General features: G+C 44.0%; 1 protein-coding gene across 3 annotated transcripts in view; it reads right to left on the bottom strand.

The window, feature by feature from the left end:
- LOC115140708 (collagen alpha-1(XXVII) chain B-like) overlaps window positions 1-23,990 on the bottom strand; it is a 122,958-nt gene that overhangs the window by 20,484 nt on the left and 78,484 nt on the right. For all 3 annotated transcript variants that reach the window (XM_065026810.1, XM_065026811.1, XM_065026809.1), the window contains exons 24-28: window positions 6,431-6,475; window positions 6,122-6,175; window positions 5,208-5,261; window positions 4,148-4,201; window positions 2,914-2,967 (exon numbers count right to left, since the gene is read on the bottom strand). In XM_065026810.1, coding sequence (XP_064882882.1) covers window positions 2,914-2,967; window positions 4,148-4,201; window positions 5,208-5,261; window positions 6,122-6,175; window positions 6,431-6,475 — 261 coding nt within the window. The remainder of the gene's footprint in view (window positions 1-2,913; window positions 2,968-4,147; window positions 4,202-5,207; window positions 5,262-6,121; window positions 6,176-6,430; window positions 6,476-23,990) is intronic.

Raw genomic sequence — 23,990 nt, 5'->3', positions numbered from 1 at the left:
TTTGAGGAATTGCTTAAAAAAACTATTTCATATTTCATTTAGGCACTTCCCATGAATGTGGTGGGTACCGTGGTTACAGAGAGGAAAGAGTGATTATTGAAGACCGTTTTAAACATGCGACTATGGTTGGAGACACAGAGGGAGAGGTGACTGGTCGGTGCTGTAAACGCTAGGGGTTTTCTCCGAAAGCCACTTGTGACCTATACAGTAAAATGTACACTGATGTCTCGATTCTGCTCCCATCGTCTTTCTATGATCACATGGCCACAATATTCAGCTGAACATTGGGGACAGTGTCACACAGAGAAGCCATGACCTTTCAAATACCAACTGCTTAATCATCTGGACCGAAACAACTAGATATCAATGCCTAGGATTCCTGCAGAGAAACTCAAAATATAAGTGAACAGTTTCACAAATTTGACAAAGGAAAATTATCCATGTGCTTAAAGCATCTAGCATGGGTGCATCAAATATAAAAAGCCATTCTGGCAGTGAAGAAAGCATGTTCTGTTTGAAGGAGAAAAATACAGGCTTAGTCATATGCAGTGAACTAGCCTCAATGTTTGTGAGGAGAGAACATCGCTGATAGGACAGCAATTATAGGTCACTTATCCCATGTCAATTCCAGTCAGCGGTATGATTAGGGTTGGGCAGTATGCAGATTTTCATACCTTCATACCGTTTCGGTATTACTGGAAGTGCAAACAGGGGGCGCTATTTCAAATAGATTTTTTTTTAAATGCACAAAATAAAGGGATCTTGATCCAGGAGGGGATTGAATGTCTCTGCTGTAACCAAGAAACTTGATCTTGACATACAGCCACTTTGCTAGCAAGATAGCCAACCATTTAATGTATAACTGGAGCCCTGAGCTGGATATAATTGATTTGACACATCTTATATTTGTTATAATTATTCTTAACTTAGTGTTAGTTATAAGCAGTGGCATAGCACACACCCCCACAGGCCCCGCGAGGCGGGAGTGCCCCCAACCCCCCCGGCATTGAAAACATACCGTTGATATTTGAAAATACCCTGGTATACAGAATAAACCGTATATCGCCCAGGTCTACCTGTGATGTCGGTAAACTACTTTGTTCCATTGCACAGGACAGACTGTAACTAGACACAGTCATTCAGTTTGCTGAGTGATGCCGGTTCTCTACTCATCTCTCTCCGCTGAGTTCATGGGAATTCAACCGTCCTGTTTCTTCCGAACCCGAGATGATCGTGATGCTGACTACACTTGTCCATTCTCTACTCTGGCTATGGACGCCATGATCTGTTCTGCGTCGTATACATTCGACCAGACCATGCCTTTTTGCTGAACTTCTTCAAATCAAATCAAATCATCAAATCAAATGTATTTATATAGCCCTTCGTACATCAGCTGATATCTCAAAGTGCTGTACAGAAACCCAGCAAGCAATGCAGCTGTTGAAGCACGTTGGCTGGGAAAAACTCCCTAGAAAGGCCAAAACCTAGGAAGAAACCTAGAGAGGAACCAGGCTATGAGGGGTGGCCAGTCCTCTTCTGGCTGTGCCGGGTGGAGATTATAACAGAATATGGCCAAGATGTTCAAACTACCATGCGTATTTCTGTGAATACTATGGCTCTTGGTCTTATAGAAAGAAGAGACTGGATGTATGGTCGAGGTCAAAGATTCAAGGTGGCCAGCATGTGTTTTGTTATTGTACACATATGATTTGGGGAGATGCATCCCTTGAGGCCTGCAGAGTCATGTATAAAAATAACTTACACCAGGGGGGGTTAGAGTCAATGACAGAACTGTATACTGTACTCTCGTTGTTCCTCCTCCAGCCTCATTCAAAACCACACTTACTACGGCTGTCCAACCTCAACATACGCCAGTAAACACTCAAGTAACAAAGGAGGACTTGGACTGATGCTATATAGTAAATGGTCCAATCTGTTGTTACAGAAACGTCTCTCTCAAACAGATATCTATCATCTCTGTTCCCAGTACTGCTGTGTTACTGGCTAGCCTGGGTGTCAGTCTGCTAGCCTGGGTGTCAGTCTGCTAGCCTGGGTGTCAGTCTGCTAGCCTGGTGCCAGTCTTCTAGCCTGGGTGCCAGTCTGCTAGCCTGAGTGCCTGCTCTCTTGAAAACTCCTTATGGGATTGTCATTACATGTTTGGCTTGATACTAGGTCTCTCTTTGTTCCTAGGCTTGATAATGGAGTTGGCAAGATCCCAAACAGATCTGGGACCAGTTGGTGGTGGTGCTGATCTAAAAGGTATCACCGTCTGGCAAGGTTTGAGTTGACTTTGTTGCCAGTGCTTTAATAACTGATGTATATAAGGCATTATTATTTAACTTTGAAAAATGTCTGCCTCAGAACCAGCTGGTGATCGTTTCTAACATTAGTCTACTAACAGGCCTAGGCAGCCTTTGGTCACTGTCCCAATAGATGACGCTGAGGGGTATTTTCCATTTCTTAATGTGTCTTAACTGAGTTTAATTGCATTCATCTTCTATGGTTTATTTTTACAAGCCTTATTATAATTTAGTGCTAATCTAAGTTATTAAATATTCATTATGGTTTTGCATAGAACATTAAATGATTTATGCAAAATTATTCCATAATATGCCTATAATAATACCACTTATGCATACTAGAGGGATCAGTCATGAAGTTGGATAGACCTTTGATTAAAGGTAACCCTTTAATCAAACTGTACAATAAAGGGTTACCAAGGGTTATTTTGTAGTTGAAGTTGTGAGACTGTGCATTGGTGTCATGATAGCAAATCTATAGTTAGCGTGCGAAGGTCTGGAAAAGTTTCCATCCACAGCGATCCTAGCTTGAATTAATAAAAAATGTAGCCATAACAAATGATGGCGTGTAGAGAAAGTAGTGGATGCTGAAGGAGTACACCCTGTTCCTTACCCTCCTGCCTTTAGGTCCTCTGATCCCACCGAGACCCCTCGAACCGGCTGGACCCTGCAGGAGGAAGAACACACCACATTATATGATGGAAGGCAGCAACGTTACCACACTCACTGAGACGAGTAGCAGGACTGACTAATGAGACAGGAGCTGGGCCTACAGGATGCTAGTGAATGTAATGCATATCTATCATGACCAAAGAGCTGATCCCATGCCCCTGAAGGATATGCATTTAGTCATGCTTGCAGAGGAGATCCTACTGAGATGAAGCATGTCATTTAGAAAGGACACCTGGGCAGAAGAAGTAGAAGACGATGCTCTGCTGTTAACACTAATGCACTCTGCTGCTGCAGTCTCCTGCGCAGCTTGCTAAAGCATCTCTGAATCTGGCCGGCATGTCTTGCCACAACTTGTGTGATGTCGGTGCACGGCGTGAGGAGACTAAAGACATGTAAACATGCTATAAAGGTAAAGGGTGGGAGCTGCATTAGCTTAGCCAGAGGTGCTAAAGTTTACAGCTGGCATGGCAGTACTGAGCAATCCTGACACTGATTGAGTGTCTTTCTGTCACTTCCCATCAACATCAACCAAGCTATGTGCTGTGGGGAATGTCTCCCAAACGCCTCGTGTGTACAACTGTCTTTTCTGTCTAAATGAGCGAAGATTAAACGGTATTAGTGAGGCCTCATCACAGACCTTTCTTGGCTATGTTTATGTAGCTGGATTCCAAACAAGGCAGGCAACAAACCCTTGAAGAGCCAGAATGGGTAGTAGCCTAAGAGTTTTAAGAGGCTAAGTCTGACCTTTGAAGACACTTAAACTAAACTCAAACAGACTCTATGCCAAGCTGCTGAACGTACCAAATGGAACAGGTTTTAACTTGATGTCTCATTCAGTTTGTTTACAGCAGTGATGCCTTGCTTCTAAATGCATTCTGCCATGCTGCATCTAATGCCAAACTAGAAACGATGCTATTTCAGAATAGTGCTGGTGGGATGGGGTTCATTCTTGTAGTAAATCTACAGGGCACAAGACGTTTAAAATGGTACCAAATGTTATGGGCCGGTTTCCCGGACCCAAATTAAGACTATTACATGGAATAATAATAATATAATAATAATAATAATAATAATAATAATTATCTCCACTGAAAGTTTTTTCTGGTCCAGGACTATCCTTAATCTGTGTCTGGGAAACTGGCACTAAATGTGTAACGCTAACAGGCTTTACTTACTGGTATCCCTAGAGGTCCTGATGAACCACACTCTCCAGGAGTTCCAGGATGACCCTGACAGACACACAGAACAACAGCATGAAGACATTCATCACACTTCAAACCCATTTAAAACCCCTTTCTAACATACTCTAATACTGACAGTGAACTGATGACTATTGACAATTGTTAGCTGTATTTTTAGACTGCAAGATGAGGCTGACTGAACAGTTTGTTAGTTTAGGTACGCTCTTAGGGGGGAAATTAGTGCTATCTAGAACCTAAAATAGTTTTCCGGCTGTCCCCATAGGAAAATCCTTTGAAGAACCCTTTTTGGTTCCATGTAGAACCTTTTTGAGTTCCATGTAGAATCCTTTCCCTAGAGGGTTCTACATGGAACCCAGCATAGTTCTATCTGGAACCAAAAATGGTTCTCCCTTGGGGACAGCCAAAAAACTCTTCTGGAACCCTTTTCTGTAAGAGTGTAGTGAGATCTGACATAACTGTATCTGCCTTACTCTATCGCTTCTCAATAGCTGTAGCACTGTGTTGTTATACAATGAACATCTTGAGTCAATATGCTGAGAAGATAATGTAGATGCAAACCATATGGGGCTTCCAGCTGTTTGCTGCTGTGTGAAGCATTTACAATACTAGGTAATGAGTTGAGAGACCAAGAAGAGATATAAAAATAATTCATTTGGAAACTTCTGCACATTTACAGTGGGGCAAAAAAGTATTTAGTCAGCCACCAATTGTGCATGTTCTCCCACTTAAAAAGATGAGAGAGTTCTGTAATTTTCATCATAGGTACACTTCAACTATGACAGATAAAATGAGAAAATAAAATCCAGAAAATCACATTGTAGGATTTTTTATGAATTTAGTGGCAAATTATGGTGGAAAATAAGTATTTGGTCAATAACAAAAGTTTATCTCAATACTTTGTTATATACCCTTTGTTGGTTACCTGTCTTAGTGCCCCATTGCTCATCTCCAAGCCCCCAAATGACATCCTGTCCTACCCATATAGCGTTGAATGCCCCTGGGAATAGAGACGGGGTCCAGACTTACTCCTTACCATCGCCCCCTTTTCCCCTGGCGGTCCAGGCAATCCCATCTCGCCACGGCCCCCCTGGAAAAACATATAGCACTGTAGTTTAGTTTATTATTAGCTGTGTTTGTTTCCCCTGGCGGTCCAGGCAATCCCATCTCCCCAACAGATTTTTGTATGTTCGGAGATTCAAACTAGAGTCCAACGCTCTAACCACTAGGCTACCACCTGGGAAAACCAACACAGCTATGAGGACCCTGCATCACATAGGTAGGACCAGGAGTTTTCCCTGTAGTTAGTTATGGTCAGGTCACAAAATAGGTTTAAAAAATGATGGTGCCATGGGAATATAGTCAGCAGGGCGGCAGGTAGCCTAGTGGTTAGAGCGTTGGACTCTAGTTTGAATCTCCGAACATACAAAAATCTGTTGATGTGCCCTTGAGCAAGGCACTTAACCCTAATTGCTCACGGTTCGCCGTTGATAATGGCAGACCCTGGCTGTGACCCCACTATCCGATGGTGTCTCAGTGGGATATGCAAAAAATACATTGCCAATTCATATGTGTTTTAATACACACTTGTTGCACGTGTGAAATAGGACAAATATAAGCACCCACCAAATTATTATTATAATGCACTTAATAATTCACATTTCCTGTTGCTGCAAGATTATTTTCTTTCTGTAGCCAATTGGTTCAAATTAAGATCCTACATCTGTAGTTATAGCACAAGACATCAACAGGAAGCAAACCCAGCAGGCAAAACGGGTTGAAATGGCATAATTAATTTTGACCAGCTTACAAATGTTTGTAATAACGTCATTTCAACCATCTTTGCCCACTGGGAAAGTAGAGCAATAACAAATCTGAATCTTTCAATATGACCGAAACAACAGTTGAAAAGCCTTCCTGTAATGTCCAACGCAAAGATACACAGCTAACCTTTTCTCCTGCGAGGCCAGGCTCCCCAACAGGGCCGATGAAACCCATCAGCCCCTGCAGAGACCAACACAGGAAAGCACACAGTCAAAGTCCTGTACTTACACCATGGCCTGCAGAGCAGTGGAGCAACAGCAAAACACACACGCATGGACATACGCAGTAAGAGAGAGAAAGACGCACACACACACACACACACACACACACACACACACACACACACACACACAAACAGACACACATAAACAGACACACACAGAGTGAAGTATAAACAAACAGAGAGCGAGAGAGAGGAGAGAGAAAAGCCTTTACCCTCTCGCCAAGCTTTCCGACCTCTCCAGTTATTCCGGTCTCGCCCTACAGCAGAATAGCAAATTAGCATTTCAGAAAAAGATTCAAACCTTTTAATGTTCAGATCAGTCAGAGAGAACATGCTTAGTTAGAGGCCAGTCCCTCTGGTAATAGAAACGTGACATCTAATTTACATACAGTTAAATGAGAGAGCGAGAGAAACACTGTAAACATAGGTTTGCCATGTCAATAACGTTTTGATTTGAATTGAGAAAGAGAGAGAGGGAGTGATAGACTCCGGCAGATGGATGTAGAGAGAGTGATAGACTCCGGCAGATGGATGTAGAGAGAGTGATAGACTCCGGCAGATGGATGTAGAGAGAGTGATAGACTCCGGCAGATGGATGTAGAGAGAGTGATAGACTCCGGCAGATGGATGTAGAGAGAGTGATAGAGAAACGGAGTGATAGACTCCGGCAGATGGATGTAGAGAAAGTGGTAGACTCCGGCAGATAGATGTAGAGAGAGTGATAGACTCCGACAGATGGATGGAGAGAGAGTGATAGAGAGGGAGTGATAGACTCCGGCAGATGGATGGACAGAGAGTGATAGAGAGAGAGAGTGATAGACTCTGGCAGATGGATGGAGAGAGAGTGATAGAGAGAGAGAGTGATAGACTCCGGCAGATGGATGGAGAGAGAGTGATAGAGAGAAAGAGTGATAGACTCTGGCAGATGGATGGAGAGAGAGTGATAGAGGGAGCGAGTGATAGACTCCGGCAGATGGATGTAGAGAGAGTGATAGAGGGAGAGAGTGATAGAGAGAGTGAAAGAGGGAGAGAGTTCTGTATGTGTAATGTTTACTGTTCATTTTATTGTTTATTTCACTTTTGTATATTATCTACCTCACTTGCTTTGGCAATGTTAACACGTTTCCCATGCCAATAAAGCCCTTTGAATGTAATTTAATTTAATTGAGAGAGAGTGATAGAGACAGAGATTGATAGAGAAAGAGAGTGGTGGAGAGAGAAAGATAGAGAGAGTGATAGAGAGAGAGAGTGATAGAGAGAGTGATAGAGAGAGTGATAGAGAGAGAGTGATTGAGAGAAAGATAGAGAGAGTGATAGAGAGAGAGAGTGATAGAGAGAGAGTGGTGGAGAGAGAGTGATGGAGAGAGAGTGATAGAGAGAGAGTGATTGAGAGAGTGATAGAGAGAGAGAGTGATGGAGAGAGAGTGATATAGAGAGAGTGATAGAGAGAGTGATAGAGAGAGTGATAGCGGTAGAGAGTGATAGAGAGAGAGTGATAGATGGAGAGAGAGTGATAGAGAGTGATAGAGAAAGAGAGTGATAGAGAGAGAGTGATAGAGAAAGAGAGTGATAGAGAGAGTGATAGAGGGAGAGAGTGATAGCGGTAGAGAGTGATAGATGGAGAGAGAGTGATAGAGAGTGATAGAGAAAGAGAGTGATAGAGAGAGAGAGTGATAGAGAGAGAGTGATAGACTCTGGCAGATGGATTGAGAGAGTGATAGAGAGAGGGAGTGATAGAGGGAGAGAGTGATAGAGAGAAAGAGTGATAGAGGGAGAGAGTGATGGAGAGAGAGTGATAGAGAGAGAGTGATGGAGAGAGAGTGATAGAGAGAGTGATGGAGAGAGAGTGATAGAGAGAGAGTGATGGAGAGAGAGTGATAGAGAGAGAGTGATGGAGAGAGAGTGATAGAGAGAGAGTGATAGAGAGAGAGAGAGAGAATGATAGAGAGTGATAGAGAGAGAAAGATAGAGAGAGTGATATAGAGAGAGTGATAGAGAGAGAGTGATAGAGGAAGAGAGTGATAGAGAGAGAGTGATAGAGGGAGAGAGTGATAGAGAGAGTGATAGAGGGAGAGAGTGATAGAGAGAGAGTGATAGAGAGAGAGTGATAGAGGGAGAGCGTGATAGAGAGACAGAGTAATAGCGAGAGAGAGAGTGAGATAGAGAGAGAGTGATAGAGAGAGTGATAGAGGGTGATAGAGGGAGAGAGAGAGTGATAGGAAGAGAGAGTGATAGAGGGAGAGAGTGATAGAGAGAGAGTGATAGAGGGAGAGCATGATAGAGAGACAGAGTGATAGCGAGAGAGAGAGTGATAGAGAGAGCGTGATAGAGAGACAGAGTGAGAGAGAGTGATAGAGAGAGAGAGTGATAGAGAGAGAGAGTGATAGAGAGAGAGTGTGATATAGAGAGAGTGATAGAGGGTGATAGACTCTGGCAGATGGATTGATAGAGTGAGAGAGAGTGAGTGATAGAGGGAGAGAGTGATAGAGAGAAAGAGTGATAGAGAGAAAGAGTGATAGAGGGAGAGAGTGATTTAGAGAGAGTGATAGAGAGAGAATGTGATATAGAGAGAGTGATAGAGGGTGATAGAGGGAGAGAGAGAGAGGGATAGATAGAGAGTGATAGAGGGAGAGAGTGATAGAGAGAGAGAGTGAGAGTGATAGAGGTAGGGAGTGATAGAGGGAGAGAGTGATAGAGAGAGAGTGATAGAGAGAGTGATAGAGAGAGTAATAGAGACAGAGAGTGATAGAGAGAGAGAGTGATAGACTCTGGCAGATGGATTGAGAGAGTGATAGAGAGAGTGAGTGATAGAGGGAGAGAGTGATAGAGAGAAAGAGTGATAGAGGGAGAGAGTGATGAGAGAGAGTGACAGAGAGAGAGTGATGGAGAGAGAGTGATAGAGAGAGAAAGATAGAGAGAGTGATAGAGAGAGAGAGTGATGGAGAGAGAGTGATAGATAGAGAGTGATGGAGAGAGAGTGATAGAGAGAGTGATAGAGGGAGAGAGTGATAGAGAGAGTGATAGAGAGAGTGATAGAGGGAGAGAGTGATAGAGAGAGAGAGAGTGATAGAGAGAGAGAGAGTGATAGAGGGAGAGCGTGATAGAGAGACAGAGTAATAGCGAGAGAGAGAGTGAGATAGAGAGAGAGTGATAGAGAGAGTGATAGAGAGTGATAGAGGGGGAGAGTGGTAGAGAGAGAGTGATAGAGAGAGTGATAGAGAGAGAGAGTGTGATATAGAGAGAGTGATAGAGACAGAGAGTGATAGAGAGAGAGAGTGATAGACTCTGGCAGATGGATTGAGAGAGTGATAGAGAGAGTGAGTGATAGAGGGAGAGAGTGATAGAGAGAAAGAGTGATAGAGGGAGAGAGTGATGGAGAGAGTGACAGAGAGAGAGTGATGGAGAGAGAGTGATAGAGAGAGAAAGATAGAGAGAGTGATAGAGAGAGAGAGTGATGGAGAGAGAGTGATAGATAGAGAGTGATGGAGAGAGAGTGATAGAGAGAGTGATAGAGGGAGAGAGTGATAGAGAGAGTGATAGAGGGAGAGAGTGATAGAGGAGAGAGAGTGATAGAGACAGAGAGAGTGATAGAGAGAGTGATAGAGTGAGACAGTGGTAGAGAGTGATAGAGACAGAGAGAGTGATAGAGGGAGAGCGTGATAGAGAGACAGAGTAATAGCGAGAGAGAGAGTGAGATAGAGAGAGAGTGATAGAGAGAGTGATAGAGAGTGATAGAGGGAGAGAGTGGTAGAGAGAGAGAGAGTGATAGAGACAGAGAGAGTGATAGAGGGAGAGCGTGATAGAGAGACAGAGTAATAGCGAGAGAGAGAGTGAGATAGAGAGAGTGTGATATAGAGAGAGTGATAGAGGGTGATAGAGGGAGAGAGAGAGAGGCATAGATAGAGAGTGATAGAGGGAGAGAGTGATAGAGGGAGAGAGTGATAGAGAGAGAGTGATAGGAAGAGAGAGTGATAGAGGGAGAGAGTGATAGAGAGAGAGAGAGTGATAGAGAGACAGAGTGATAGTGAGAGAGAGAATGATAGAGGGAGAGAGTGATAGAGAGAGCGTGATAGAGAGACAGAGTGATAGAGGGAGAGAGTGGTAGAGAGAGAGAGTGATAGAGAGAGAGTGATAGAGAGAGAGTGATAGAGAGAGGGAGAGAGTGATAGAGAGAGAGTGATAGAGAGAGAGAGAGAGTGATAGAGAGAGAGTGAGTGATAGAGAGAGAGTGATAGAGGGAGAGCGTGATAGCGAGTGATAGAGAGAGAGAGAGAGAGAGAGTGATAGAGGGAGAGAGTGATAGAGAGAGAGAGAGTGATAGAGAGACAGTGATAGAGGGAGAGCGTGATAGAGAGACAGAGTGATATAGAGAGAGAGAGTGATAGAGAGAGAGTGAGTGATAGAGAGAGAGAGTGAGTGATAGAGAGAGAGTGATAGAGAGAGTGATAGATAGAGAGTGATAGAGAGAGAGAGAGAGAGTGATAGAGGGAGAGAGTGATAGAGAGAGAGAGAGTGATAGAGAGACAGTGATAGAGGGAGAGCGTGATAGAGAGACAGAGTGATAGCGAGAGAGTGATAGAGAGAGAGTGTGATATAGAGAGAGTGATAGAGGGTGATAGACTCTGGCAGATGGATTGATAGAGTGAGAAAGAGTGAGTGATAGAGGGAGAGAGTGATAGAGAGAAAGAGTGATAGAGGGAGAGAGTGATGGAGAGAGAGTGTGATATAGAGAGAGTGATAGAGGGAGAGAGTGATAGAGAGAGAGAGGGATAGATAGAGAGTGATAGAGGGAGAGAGTGATAGAGAGAGAGTGAGAGTGATAGAGGTAGGGAGTGATAGAGGGAGAGAGTGATAGAGAGAGTGATAGAGAAAGAGAGTGATAGAGAGAGAGTGATAGAGGGAGAGAGTGATAGAGAGAGAGAGGGATAGATAGAGGGTGATAGAGGGAGTGAGTGATAGAGAGAAAGAGTGATAGAGGGAGAGAGTGATGAGAGAGAGTGACAGAGAGAGAGTGATGGAGAGAGAGTGATAGAGAGAGAGTGATAGAGAGAGAGAGTGATAGAGAGAGAGTGATAGAGGGAGAGAGTGATAGAGAGAGAGTGAGAGTGATAGAGGGAGAGAGTGATAGAGGGAGAGAGTGATAGAGAGAGAGTGATAGGAAGAGAGAGTGATAGAGGGAGAGAGTGATAGAGAGAGAGAGAGTGATAGAGGGAGAGCGTGATAGAGAGACAGAGTGATAGCGAGAGAGAGAGTGATAGAGGGAGAGAGTGATAGAGAGAGCGTGATAGAGAGACAGAGTGATAGAGGGAGAGAGTGGTAGAGAGAGAGAGTGATAGAGAGAGAGTGATAGAGAGAGAGAGTGATAGAGAGAGTGATAGAGAGTGATAGACTCTGGCAGATGGATTGATAGAGTGATAGAGAGAGTGAGTGATAGAGGGAGAGAGTGATAGAGAGAAAGAGTGATAGAGGGAGAGAGTGATGGAGAGAGAGTGATAGAGAGAGAGTGTGATATAGAGAGAGTGTGATATAGAGAGAGTGATAGAAGGTGATAGAGGGAGAGAGTGATAGAGAGAGAGAGTGATAGAGAGAGAGTGATAGAGAGAGTGAGAGTGATAGAGGTAGAGAGTGATAGAGGGAGAGAGTGATAGAGAGAGAGTGATAGAGAGAGTGATAGAGGGAGAGAGTGATATAGAGAGAGTGATAGAGAGAGGGAGAGAGTGATAGAGAGAGAGAGTGATAGAGAGAGAGAGTGATAGAGAGAGTGATAGAGGGAGAGCGTGATAGAGAGACAGAGTTATAGCGAGAGAGTGATAGAGAGAGAGTGATAGATAGAGAGTGATAGAGAGAGAGAGAGAGAGTGATAGAGGGAGAGAGTGATAGAGAGAGAGAGAGTGATAGAGAGACAGTGATAGAGGGAGAGCGTGATAGAGAGACAGAGTGATAGCGAGAGAGTGATAGAGAGAGAGAGTGATAGAGAGAGAGTGATAGAGAGAGAGTGATAGAGAGAGAGTGATAGAGAGAGAGTGATAGAGAGAGTGATAGAGAGAGTGATAGAAGGAGAGAGTGATAGAGAGAGAGTGATAGAGGGAGAGTGATAGAGAGAGTGATAGAGAGAGTGATAGAAGGAGAGAGTGATAGAGAGAGAGTGATAGAGAGACAGCGTGATAGAGAGAGAGAGTGATAGAAATTGAGAGTGATAGAGAGAGAATGATAGAGGGAGAGAGTGATAGAGAGACAGAGTGATAGAGAGACAGAGTGATAGAGAGAGAGTGATAGAAATTGAGAGTGGTAGAGAGAGAGTGATAGAGGGAGAGAGTGATAGAGAGAGAGAGTGATAGAGGGAGTGATAGAGAGAGAGAGTGATAGAAGGAGAGAGTGATAGAGAGACAGAGTTATAGAGAGACAGAGTGATAGAGAGAGAGTGATAGACTCCGGCAGATAGAGGGAGAGAGTGATAGAGGGAGAGAGAGAGTGATAGAGAGAGAGAGAGAGTGATAGAGAGAGAGTGATAGAGGGAGAGAGTGATAGAGAGAGAGTGATAGAGGGAGAGAGTGATAGAGAGAGAGAGAGAGTGATAGAGGGAGAGAGTGATAGAGGGAGAGAGTGATAGAGGGAGAGAGTGATAGAGAGAGAGTGATAGAGGGAGAGAGTGATTGATAGAGAGTGATAGACTCCGGCAGATGGATGGAGAGAGAGTGATAGAGTGATAGAGGGAGTGAGAGAGAGTGATAGAGAGAGAGTGATAGAGAGAGTGATAGAGAGAGAGCGTGATAGAGTGAGGGAGTGATAGAGGGAGTGATAGAGAGAGAGTGATAGAGGGAGAGTTATAGAGAGACAGAGTGATAGAGAGAGAGTTATAAAGAGAGAGTGATAGAGAGAGAGTGATAGAGTGATAGAGGGAGAGAGAGAGAGTGATAGAGAGAGAGTGATAGAGAGAGAGAGTGATAGCGAGAGAGTGATAGAGAGAGTTATAGAGAGAGAGTTATAGAGAGAGAGTGATAGAGAGATAGTGATAGAGAAAGAAATAGAGGGAGAGAGTGATAGAGAGAGAGTGATAGAGAGAGAGAGAGTGATAGAGGGAGAGAGTGATAGAGAGACAGTGATAGAGGGAGAGCGTGATAGAGAGACAGAGTGATAGCGAGAGAGTGATAGAGAGAGAGAGAGTGATAGCGAGAGAGTGATAGAGAGAGAGAGTGATAGAGAGAGAGTGATAGAGAGAGAGTGATAGAGGGAGAGAGTGATAGAGGGAGAGAGTGATAGAGAGAGAGAGAGGGTGATAGAGGGAGAGAGTGATAGAGGGAGAGAGTGATAGAGAGAGAGTGATAGAGAGAGAGTGATAGAGGGAGAGTTATAGAGAGACAGAGTGATAGAGAGAGAGTTATAAAGAGAGAGTGATAGAGAGAGAGTGATAGAGTGATAGAGGGAATAGAGAGAGAGTGATAGAGAGAGAGTGATAGAGAGAGAGAGTGATAGAGAGAGAGTGATAGAGAGAGTTATAGAGAGAGAGTGATAGAGAGAGAGTGATAGAGAGAGAGTGATAGAGAAAGAAATAGAGGGAGAGAGTGATAGAGAGAGAGTGATAGAGAGAGAGAGAGTGATAGAGGGAGAGAGTGATAGAGAGACAGTGATAGAGGGAGAGCGTGATAGAGAGACAGAGTGATATAAGAGAGAGTGATAGAAATTGAGAGTGGTAGAGAGAGAGTGATAGAGGGAGAGAGTGTGAGAGAGACAGTGATAGAGGAGAGTGATAGAGAGAGAGAGTGATAGAAGGAGAGAGTGATAGAGAGACAGAGTGATAGAGAGACAGAGTGATAGAGAGAGAGTGATAGACTCCGGCAGATGGATGGAGAGAGAGTGATAGAGGGAGAGAGTGATAGAGTGATAGAGAGAGAGAGAGTGATAGAGGGAGAGAGTGATAGAGAGAGAGTGATAGACTCCGGCAGATGGATGGAGAGAGAGTGATAGAGGGAGAGAGTGATAGAGGGAGAGAGTGATAGAGGGAGAGAGTGATAGAGAGAGAGTGATAGAAGGAGAGAGTGATAGAGAGAGAGTGATAGAGAGAGAGAGTGATAGAAATTGAGAGTGATAGAGAGAGAGTGATAGAGGGAGAGAGTGATAGAGAGACAGAGTGATAGAGAGACAGAGTGATATAAGAGAGAGTGATAGAAATTGAGAGTGGTAGAGAGAGAGTGATAGAGGGAGAGAGTGATAGAGAGAGACAGTGATAGAGGGAGAGTGATAGAGAGAGAGAGAGTGATAGAAGGAGAGAGTGATAGAGAGACAGAGTGATAGAGAGACAGAGTGATAGAGAGAGAGTGATAGACTCCGGCAGATGGATGGAGAGAGAGTGATAGAGGGAGAGAGTGATAGAGTGATAGAGAGAGAGAGAGTGATAGAGGGAGAGAGTGATAGAGAGAGAGTGATAGACTCCGGCAGATGGATGGAGAGAGAGTGATAGAGGGAGAGAGTGATAGAGGGAGAGAGTGATAGAGGGAGAGAGTGATAGAGAGAGAGTGATAGAGGGAGAGAGTGATTGATAGAGAGTGATAGACTCCGGCAGATGGATGGAGAGAGAGTGATAGAGTGATAGAGGGAGCGAGAGAGAGAGTGATAGAGAGAGTGATAGAGTGAGAGCGTGATAGAGGGAGTGATAGAGAGAGAGAGTGATAGAGGGAGAGTTATAGATAGACAGAGTGATAGAGAGAGAGTTATAAAGAGAGAGTGATAGAGAGAGAGTGATAGAGTGATAGAGGGAGCGAGAGAGAGAGTGATAGAGAGAGTGATAGAGAGAGTGATAGAGTGAGAGTGTGATAGAGGGAGTGATAGAGTTATAGAGAGAGAGTGATAGAGAGAGAGTGATATAGAGAGAGTTATAGAGAGAGAGTGATAGAGAGAGAGTTATAGAGAGAGTGATAGAGAGAGAGAGAGTGATAGAGAGAGAGAGTGATAGAGAGAGAGAGTGATAGAGAGAGAGAGTGATAGAGAGAGAGAGTTATAGAGAGAGAGTGATAGAGAGAGAGAGTGATAGCGAGAGAGTTATAGAGAGAGAGTTATAGAGAGAGAGTGATAGAGAGATAGTGATAGAGAGAGAAATAGAGGGAGAGAGTGATAGAGAGAGAGTGATAGAGAGAGAAATAGAGAGAGAGTGATAGAGAGAGAGTGATAGAGAGAGTGATAGAGGGAGAGAGTGATAGAGAGAGAGAGTGAGAGAGAGAGAGTGATAGAGAGAGAGAGTGATAGAGAGAGAGTGATAGAGGAGAGAGTGATAGAGAGACAGAGTTATAGAGAGAGAGTTATAGAGTGATAGATAGAGAGAGTGATAGAGAGAGAGTGATAGAGCGAGAGAGTGATAGAGAGAGAGAGTGATAGAGAGAGAGTGATAGAGAGAGAGTGATAGAGAGAGTGATAGAGAGAGTGATAGAGGGAGAGAGTTATAGAGAGAGAGTGATAGAGAGAGTGATAGAGAAAGATAGAGAGAGAGAGAGAGAGTGATAGAGAGACAGTGATAGAGAGAGAGAGTGATAGAGAGAGAGTGATAGAGAGAGAGTGATAGAGGGAGAGAGTGATAGAGAGACAGAGTGATAGAGAGACAGAGTGATAGAGAGAGAGTGATAGAAATTGAGAGTGGTAGAGAGAGAGTGATAGAGGGAGAGAGTGATAGAGAGAGAGAGATAGAGAGAGAGAGAGAGAGAGAGAGATAGAGGAGAGAGTGATAGAGAGACAGAGTGATAGAGAGACAGAGTGATAGAGAGACAGAGTGATAGAGAGAGAGTGATAGACTCCGGAGATGGATGGAGAGAGAGTGATAGAGGGAGAGAGTGATAGAGAGAGAGTGATAGAGAGAGAGAGAGTGATAGAGAGAGAGTGATAGAGGGAGAGAGTGATAGAGAGAGAGTGATAGAGAGAGAGTGATTGATAGAGAGATAGACTCCGAGATGAATGGAGAGAGAGTGATAGAGAGAGAGTGATAGAGAGAGAGAGTGATAGAGAGAGAGAGTGATAGAGAGAGTGATAGAGAGAGAGAGTGAGAGAAGAGAGAGTGATAGAGAGAGAGAGTGATAGAGGGAGAGTTATAGAGAGACAGAGTGATAGAGAGAGAGTTATAAAGGAGAGAGAGTGATAGAGAGAGAGTGATAGAGTGATAGAGAGCGAGAGAGAGAGTGATAGAGAGAGTGATAGAGTGAGAGAGTGATAGAGGGAGTGATAGAGAGAGAGTGATAGAGAGAGAGTGATAGAGAGACAGAGTGAGAGAGATAGAGAGAGAGAGAGAGAGGATAGAGGGAGAGAGAGAGAGAGAGTGATAGAAGCGTGATAGAGGGAGTGATAGAGAGAGAGAGTGATAGAGGAGAGTTATAGAGAGACAGAGTGATAGAGAGAGAGTTATAAAGAGAGAGTGATAGACTGATAGAGTGGATAGAGGGAGCGAGAGAGAGAGTGATAGAGGGAGAGAGGATAGAGGGAGAGTGATAGAGAGAGTGATAGAGGGAGAGAGTGATAGAGGGAGAGAGTGATAGAGAGAGAGTGATAGAGGGAGAGAGTGATAGAGAGAGAGTGATAGAGAGAGAGTTATAGAGAGAGAGTGATAGAGAGAGTGAGTGATAGAGAGAGAGTGATAGAGAGAGAGAGTGATAGAGAGAGAGAGTGATAGAGAGAGAGTGATAGAGAGAGAGTGATAGAGAGAGAGTGATAGAGAGAGAGAGTATAGAGAGAGAGAGTGATAGAGAGATAGATAGAGAGAGAAATAGAGAGAGAGTGATAGAGAGAGAAATAGAGAGAGAGTGATAGAGAGGAGAGAGTGATAGAGGGAGAGAGGATAGAGAGAGAGTGATAGAGAGAGTGATAGAGGGAGAGAGTGATAGAGAGAGTGATAGAGAGAGGGAGAGAGTGATAGAGAGAGAGTGATAGAGGGAGAGCGTGATAGAGAGACAGAGTTATAGCGAGAGAGTGATAGAGAGAGAGTGATAGATAGAGAGTGATAGAGAGAGAGAGAGTGATAGCGAGAGAGTGATAGAGAGAGAGAGTGATAGAGAGAGAGTGATAGAGAGAGAGTGATAGAGAGAGTGATAGAGAGAGAGTGATAGAGGGAGAGAGTGATAGAGGGAGAGAGTGATAGAGAGAGTGATAGAGAGAGAGTGATAGGAGAGAGTGATAGAGAGAGAGTGATAGAGAGACAGAGTGATAGAGAGAGAGAGTGATAGAGAGAGTGATAGAGAGAGAGTGATAGAGGGAGAGAGTGATAGAGAGACAGAGTGATAGAGAGACAGAGTGATAGAGAGAGAGTGATAGAAATTGAGAGTGGTAGAGAGAGAGTGATAGAGGGAGAGAGTGATAGAGAGAGAGAGTGATAGAGGGAGAGTGATAGAGAGAGAGAGTGATAGAAGGAGAGAGTGATAGAGAGACAGAGTGATAGAGAGACAGAGTGATAGAGAGACAGAGTGATAGAGAGAGAGTGATAGACTCCGCAGATGGATGGAGAGAGAGTGATAGAGGAGAGAGTGATAGAGGGAGAGAGTGATAGAGAGAGAGAGTGATAGAGGGAGAGAGTGATAGAGGGAGAGAGTGATAGAGAGAGAGTGATAGAGGGAGAGAGTGATTGATAGAGAGTGATAGACTCGGCAGATGGATGGAGAGAGAGTGATAGAGTGATAGAGGGAGCGAGAGAGGAGAGTGATAGAGAGAGAGAGATAGAGAGAGTGATAGAGTGAGAGCGTGATAGAGGGAGTGATAGAGAGAGAGTGATAGAGGAGAGTGATAGAGAGACAGAGTGATAGAGAGAGAGTTATAGAGAGAGAGTGATAGAGAGAGAGAGTGATAGAGTGATAGAGGGATAGAGAGAGAGTGATAGAGAGAGTGATAGAGAGCGTGATAGAGGGAGTGATAGAGAGAGAGTGATAGAGAGACAGAGTGATAGAGAGAGTTATAGAGAGAGAGTGATAGAGTGATAGAGGGAGCGAGAGAGAGAGTGATAGAGAGAGAGAGTGATAGAGAGAGTGATAGAGTGAGAGCGTGATAGAGGGAGTGATAGAGAGAGAGAGTGATAGAGGGAGAGTTATAGAGAGACAGAGTGATAGAGAGAGAGTTATAAAGAGAGAGTGATAGAGAGAGAGTGATAGAGTGATAGAGGGATAGAGAGAGAGTGATAGAGAGAGAGTGATAGAGAGAGAGTGTGATAGAGGGAGTGATAGAGTTATAGAGAGAGAGTGATAGAGAGAGAGTGATATAGAGAGAGTTATAGAGAGAGAGTGATAGAGAGAGAGTTATAGAGAGAGAGAGTGATAGAGAGAGTGAGTGATAGAGAGAGAGAGTGATAGAGAGAGAGAGTGATAGAGAGAGAGAGTGATAGAGAGAGAGAGTTATAGAGAGAGAGTGATAGAGAGAGAGAGTGATAGCGAGAGAGTTATAGAGAGAGAGTTATAGAGAGAGAGTGATAGAGAGATAGTGATAGAGAGAGAAATAGAGGGAGAGAGTGATAGAGAGAGAAATAGAGAGAGAGTGATAGAGGGAGAGAGTGATAGAGGGAGAGAGTGATAGAGAGAGAGTGATAGAGGGAGAGAGTGATAGAGAGAGTGTTAGAGAGAGGGAGAGAGTGATAGAGAGAGAGTGATAGAGAGAGAGTGATAGAGAGAGAGTGATAGAGGGAGAGCGTGATAGAGAGACAGAGTTATAGCGAGAGAGTGATAGAGAGAGAGTGATAGATAGAGAGTGATAGAGAGAGAGAGAGTGATAGCGAGAGAGTGATAGAGAGAGAGAGTGATAGAGAGAGAGAGAGTGATAGAGAGAGAGTGATAGAGAGAGAGAGAGAGAGTGATAGAGAGAGAGAGTGATAGAGGAGAGAGTGATAGAGAGAGAGTGATAGAGAGAGTGATAGAGAGAGAGTGATAGAGAGTGAGAGAGAGGATAGGAGAGAGTGATAGAGAGAGAGTGATAGAGAGACAGCGTGATAGAGAGAGAGTGATAGAAATTGAGAGTGATAGAGAGACAGAGTGATAGAGAGACAGAGTGATAGAGAGACAGAGTGATAGAGAGACAGAGTGATAGAGAGAGAGTGATAGAAATTGAGAGTGGTAGAGAGAGAGTGATAGAGGGAGAGAGTGATAGAGAGAGAGAGTGATAGAGGGAGAGTGAGAGAGAGAGTGATAGAAGGAGAGAGTGATAGAGAGACAGAGTGATAGAGAGACAGAGTGATAGAGAGACAGAGTGATAGAGAGAGAGTGATAGACTCCGGCAGATGGATGGAGAGAGAGTGATAGAGGGAGAGAGTGATAGAGGGAGAGAGTGATAGAGAGAGAGAGAGTGATAGAGAGAGAGTGATAGAGGAGAGAGTGATAGAGAGAGAGTGATAGAGAGAGAGAGTGATAGAGAGAGAGAGTGATAGAGAGAGAGTGATAGAGGCAGATGGATAGAGAGAGAGAGTGATAGAGAGAGAGTTATAGAGTGATAGAGGGAGCGAGAGAGAGAGTGATAGAGAGAGTGATAGAGAGAGTGATAGAGTGAGAGCGTGATAGAGGGAGTGATAGAGAGAGAGTGATAGAGAGAGAGTGATAGAGAGACAGAGTGATAGAGAGAGTTATAGAGAGAGAGTGATAGAGAGAGAGTGATAGAGTGATAGAGGGAGCGAGAGAGAGAGTGATAGAGAGAGAGAGTGAAAGAGAGAGTGATAGAGAGAGTGATAGAGTGAGAGCGTGATAGAGGGAGTGATAGAGAGAGAGTGATAGAGAGAGAGTGATAGAGAGAGAGTGATCGAGAGAGAGAGTGATAGAGAGAGAGTGATAGAGGGAGAGAGTGATAGAGAGAGTGATAGAGAGAGAGTGATAGAAGGAGAGAGTGATAGAGAGACAGCGTGATAGAGAGAGAGTGATAGAAATTGAGATTGATAGAGAGAGAGTGATAGAGGGAGAGAGTGATAGAGAGACAGAGTGATAGAGAGACAGAGTGATAGAGAGAGAGTGATAGAAATTGAGAGTGGTAGAGAGAGAGTGATAGAGGGAGAGAGTGATAGAGAGAGTGATAGAGGGAGAGTGATAGAGAGAGAGTGATAGAAGGAGAGAGTGATAGAGAGACAGAGTGATAGAGAGAGAGTGATAGACTCCGGCAGATGGATGGAGAGAGAGTGATAGAGTGATAGAGGGAGCGAGAGAGAGAGTGATAGAGAGAGAGAGTGATAGAGAGAGTGATAGAGTGAGAGCGTGATAGAGGGAGTGATAGAGAGAGAGTGATAGAGGGAGAGTGATAGAGAGACAGAGTGATAGAGAGAGAGTTATATAGAGAGAGTGATAGAGAGAGAGTGATAGAGTGATAGAGGGAGCGAGAGAGAGAGTGATAGAGAGAGAGAGTGTGATAGAGAGAGTGAGAGAGTGAGAGCGTGATAGAGGGAGTGATAGAGAGAGAGTGATAGAGAGACAGAGTGATAGAGAGAGAGTGATAGAGAGAGAGTGATAGAGAGAGAGTGATAGAGAGAGAGTTATAGAGAGAGTGATAGAGTGATAGAGAGAGAGTTATAGAGAGAGAGTTATAGAGAGAGAGAGTGATAGAGAGAGAGAGAAATAGAGAGAGAGTGATAGCGAGAGAGTGATAGAGAGAGAGTTATAGAGAGAGAGTTATAGAGAGAGAGTTATAGAGAGAGAGTGATAGAGAGAGAGTGATAGAGAGAGTGATAGAGAGAGAGTGATAGAGAGAGAAATAGAGAGAGAGTGATAGAGAGAGTGATAGAGAGAGAGTTATAGAGAGAGAGTTATAGAGAGAGAGTGATAGAGAGAGAGTGATAGAGAGAGAGATAGAGAGAGAGTGATAGAGAGAGAAATAGAGAGAGAGTGATAGAGAGAGAGTTATAGAGAGAGAGTTATAGAGAGAGAGAGTGATAGAGAGAGAGTGATAGAGAGAGAGAGAGAGAGTGATAGAGAGAGAGTGATAGAGAGAGAGAGTGATAGAGAGAGAGTGATAGAGAGAGAGTGATAGAGAGAGAGTGATAGAGAGAGAGTGATAGAGAGAGAGAGAGATAGAGGGAGAGAGTGATAGAGAGAGAGTGATAGAGAGAGAGTGATAGAGAGAGAGTGATAGAGAGAGAGTGATAGAGAGAGAGTGATAGAGAGAGAGAGTGATAGAGAGAGAGTGATAGAGAGAGAGAGTGATAGAGTGAGAGAGAGAGAGTGATAGAGAGAGTGATAGAGAGACAGAGTGATAGAGAGAGAGTGATAGAGAGAGAGAGAGTGATAGAGAGAGAGTGATAGAGGGAGAGAGTGATAGAGAGAGAGAGTGATAGAGGGAGAGTGAGAGAGAGAGAGTGATAGAAGGAGAGAGTGATAGAGAGACAGAGTGATAGAGAGACAGAGTGATAGAGAGACAGAGTGATAGAGAGAGAGTGATAGACTCCGGCAGATGGATGGAGAGAGAGTGATAGAGGGAGAGAGTGATAGAGGGAGAGAGTGATAGAGAGAGAGAGAGTGATAGAGGGAGAGAGTGATAGAGGGAGAGAGTGATAGAGAGAGAGTGATAGAGGGAGAGAGTGATTGATAGAGAATGATAGACTCCGGCAGATGGATGGAGAGAGAGTGATATAGTGATAGAGGGAGCGAGAGAGAGAGTGATAGAGAGAGAGAGTGATAGAGAGAGTGATAGAGTGAGAGCGTGATAGAGGGAGTGATAGAGAGAGAGAGTGATAGAGAGAGAGTTATAGAGTGATAGAGGGAGCGAGAGAGAGAGTGATAGAGAGAGTGAGAGTGAGAGCGTGATAGAGGGAGTGATAGAGAGAGAGTGATAGAGAGAGAGAGATAGAGGACAGAGTGATAGAGAGAGTGATAGAGAGAGAGAGTGAAGAGAGAGAGTGATAGAGTGATAGAGGGAGCGAGAGAGAGAGTGATAGAGGAGAGAGAGTGAAAGAGAGCGATAGAGAGAGTGATAGAGTGAGATAGAGAGTGATAGAGAGAGAGTGATGATAGAGAGAGAGTGATAGAGAGAGAGTGATAGAGGGAGAGAGTGATAGAGAGAGAGTGATAGAGGGAGAGAGTGATAGAGAGAGAGTGATAGAAGGAGAGAGTGATAGAGAGACAGCGTGATAGAGAGAGAGTGATAGAAATTGAGATTGATAGAGAGAGAGTGATAGAGGGAGAGAGTGATAGAGAGACAGAGTGATAGAGAGACAGAGTGATAGAGAGAGAGTGATAGAAATTGAGAGTGGTAGAGAGAGAGTGATAGAGGGAGAGAGTGATAGAGAGAGTGATAGAGGGAGAGTGATAGAGAGAGAGTGATAGAAGGAGAGAGTGATAGAGAGACAGAGTGATAGAGAGAGAGTGATAGACTCCGGCAGATGGATGGAGAGAGAGTGATAGAGTGATAGAGGGAGCGAGAGAGAGAGTGATAGAGAGAGAGAGTGATAGAGAGAGTGATAGAGAGAGTGATAGAGTGAGAGCATGATAGAGGGAGTGATAGAGAGAGAGTGATAGAGGGAGAGTGATAGAGAGACAGAGTGATAGAGAGAGAGTTATATAGAGAGAGTGATAGAGAGAGAGTGATAGAGTGATAGAGGGAGCGAGAGAGAGAGTGATAGAGAGAGAGAGTGTGATAGAGAGAGTGAGAGAGTGAGAGCGTGATAGAGGGAGTGATAGAGAGAGAGTGATAGAGAGACAGAGTGATAGAGAGAGAGTTATAGAGAGAGAGTGATAGAGAGAGAGTGATAGAGAGAGAGTTATAGAGAGAGTGATAGAGTGATAGAGAGAGAGTTATAGAGAGAGAGTTATAGAGAGAGAGAGTGATAGAGAGAGAGAGAAATAGAGAGAGAGTGATAGCGAGAGAGTGATAGAGAGAGAGTTATAGAGAGAGAGTTATAGAGAGAGAGTTATAGAGAGAGAGTGATAGAGAGAGAGTGATAGAGAGAGTGATAGAGAGAGAGTGATAGAGAGAGAAATAGAGAGAGAGTGATAGAGAGAGTGATAGAGAGAGAGTTATAGAGAGAGAGTTATCGAGAGAGAAATAGAGGGAGAGAGTGACAGAGAGAGAGTGATAGAGAGAGAGATAGAGAGAGAGTGATAGAGAGAGAGTGATAGAGAGAGAGTTATAGAGAGAGAGAGATAGCGAGAGAGTGATAGAGAGAGAGAGAGTGATAGAGAGAGAGTGATAGAGAGAGAGTGATAGAGAGAGTGATAGAGAGAGAGTGATAGAGGGAGAGAGTGATAGAGGGAGAGAGTGATAGAGAGAGTGATAGAGAGAGAGTGATAGGAGAGAGTGATAGAGAGAGAGTGATAGAGAGACAGCGTGATAGAGAGAGAGAGTGATAGAAATTGAGAGTGATAGAGAGAGAGTGATAGAGGGAGAGAGTGATAGAGAGACAGAGTGATAGAGAGACAGAGTGATAGAGAGAGAGTGATAGAAATTGAGAGTGGTAGAGAGAGAGTGATAGAGGGAGAGAGTGATAGAGAGAGAGAGTGATAGAGGGAGAGTGAGAGAGAGAGAGTGATAGAAGGAGAGAGTGATAGAGAGACAGAGTGATAGAGAGACAGAGTGATAGAGAGACAGAGTGATAGAGAGAGAGTGATAGACTCAAGGGATGGATGAGAGAGAGTGATAGAGAGAGAGAGTGATAGAGGGAGAGAGTGATAGAGAGAGAGAGTGATAGAGGGAGAGAGTGATAGAGGAGTGAGAGTGATAGAGAGAGAGAGTGATAGAGGGAGAGAGGATAGAGAGACATATAGAGTGATAGAGAGAGAGAGTGATAGAGGGAGTGATAGAGAGAGAGTGATAGAGAGAGAGTGATAGAGAGACAGAGTGAGAGAGAGAGTT

The sequence above is a fragment of the Oncorhynchus nerka genome, linkage group LG13 (genome assembly GCF_034236695.1).
Source record: "Oncorhynchus nerka isolate Pitt River linkage group LG13, Oner_Uvic_2.0, whole genome shotgun sequence".
In the NCBI taxonomy this organism is placed as follows: Eukaryota; Metazoa; Chordata; class Actinopteri; order Salmoniformes; family Salmonidae; genus Oncorhynchus; species Oncorhynchus nerka.
The sequence above is the reverse complement of the archived record's forward strand: the minus strand, read 5'-3'. Positions and strand labels throughout refer to the sequence as shown.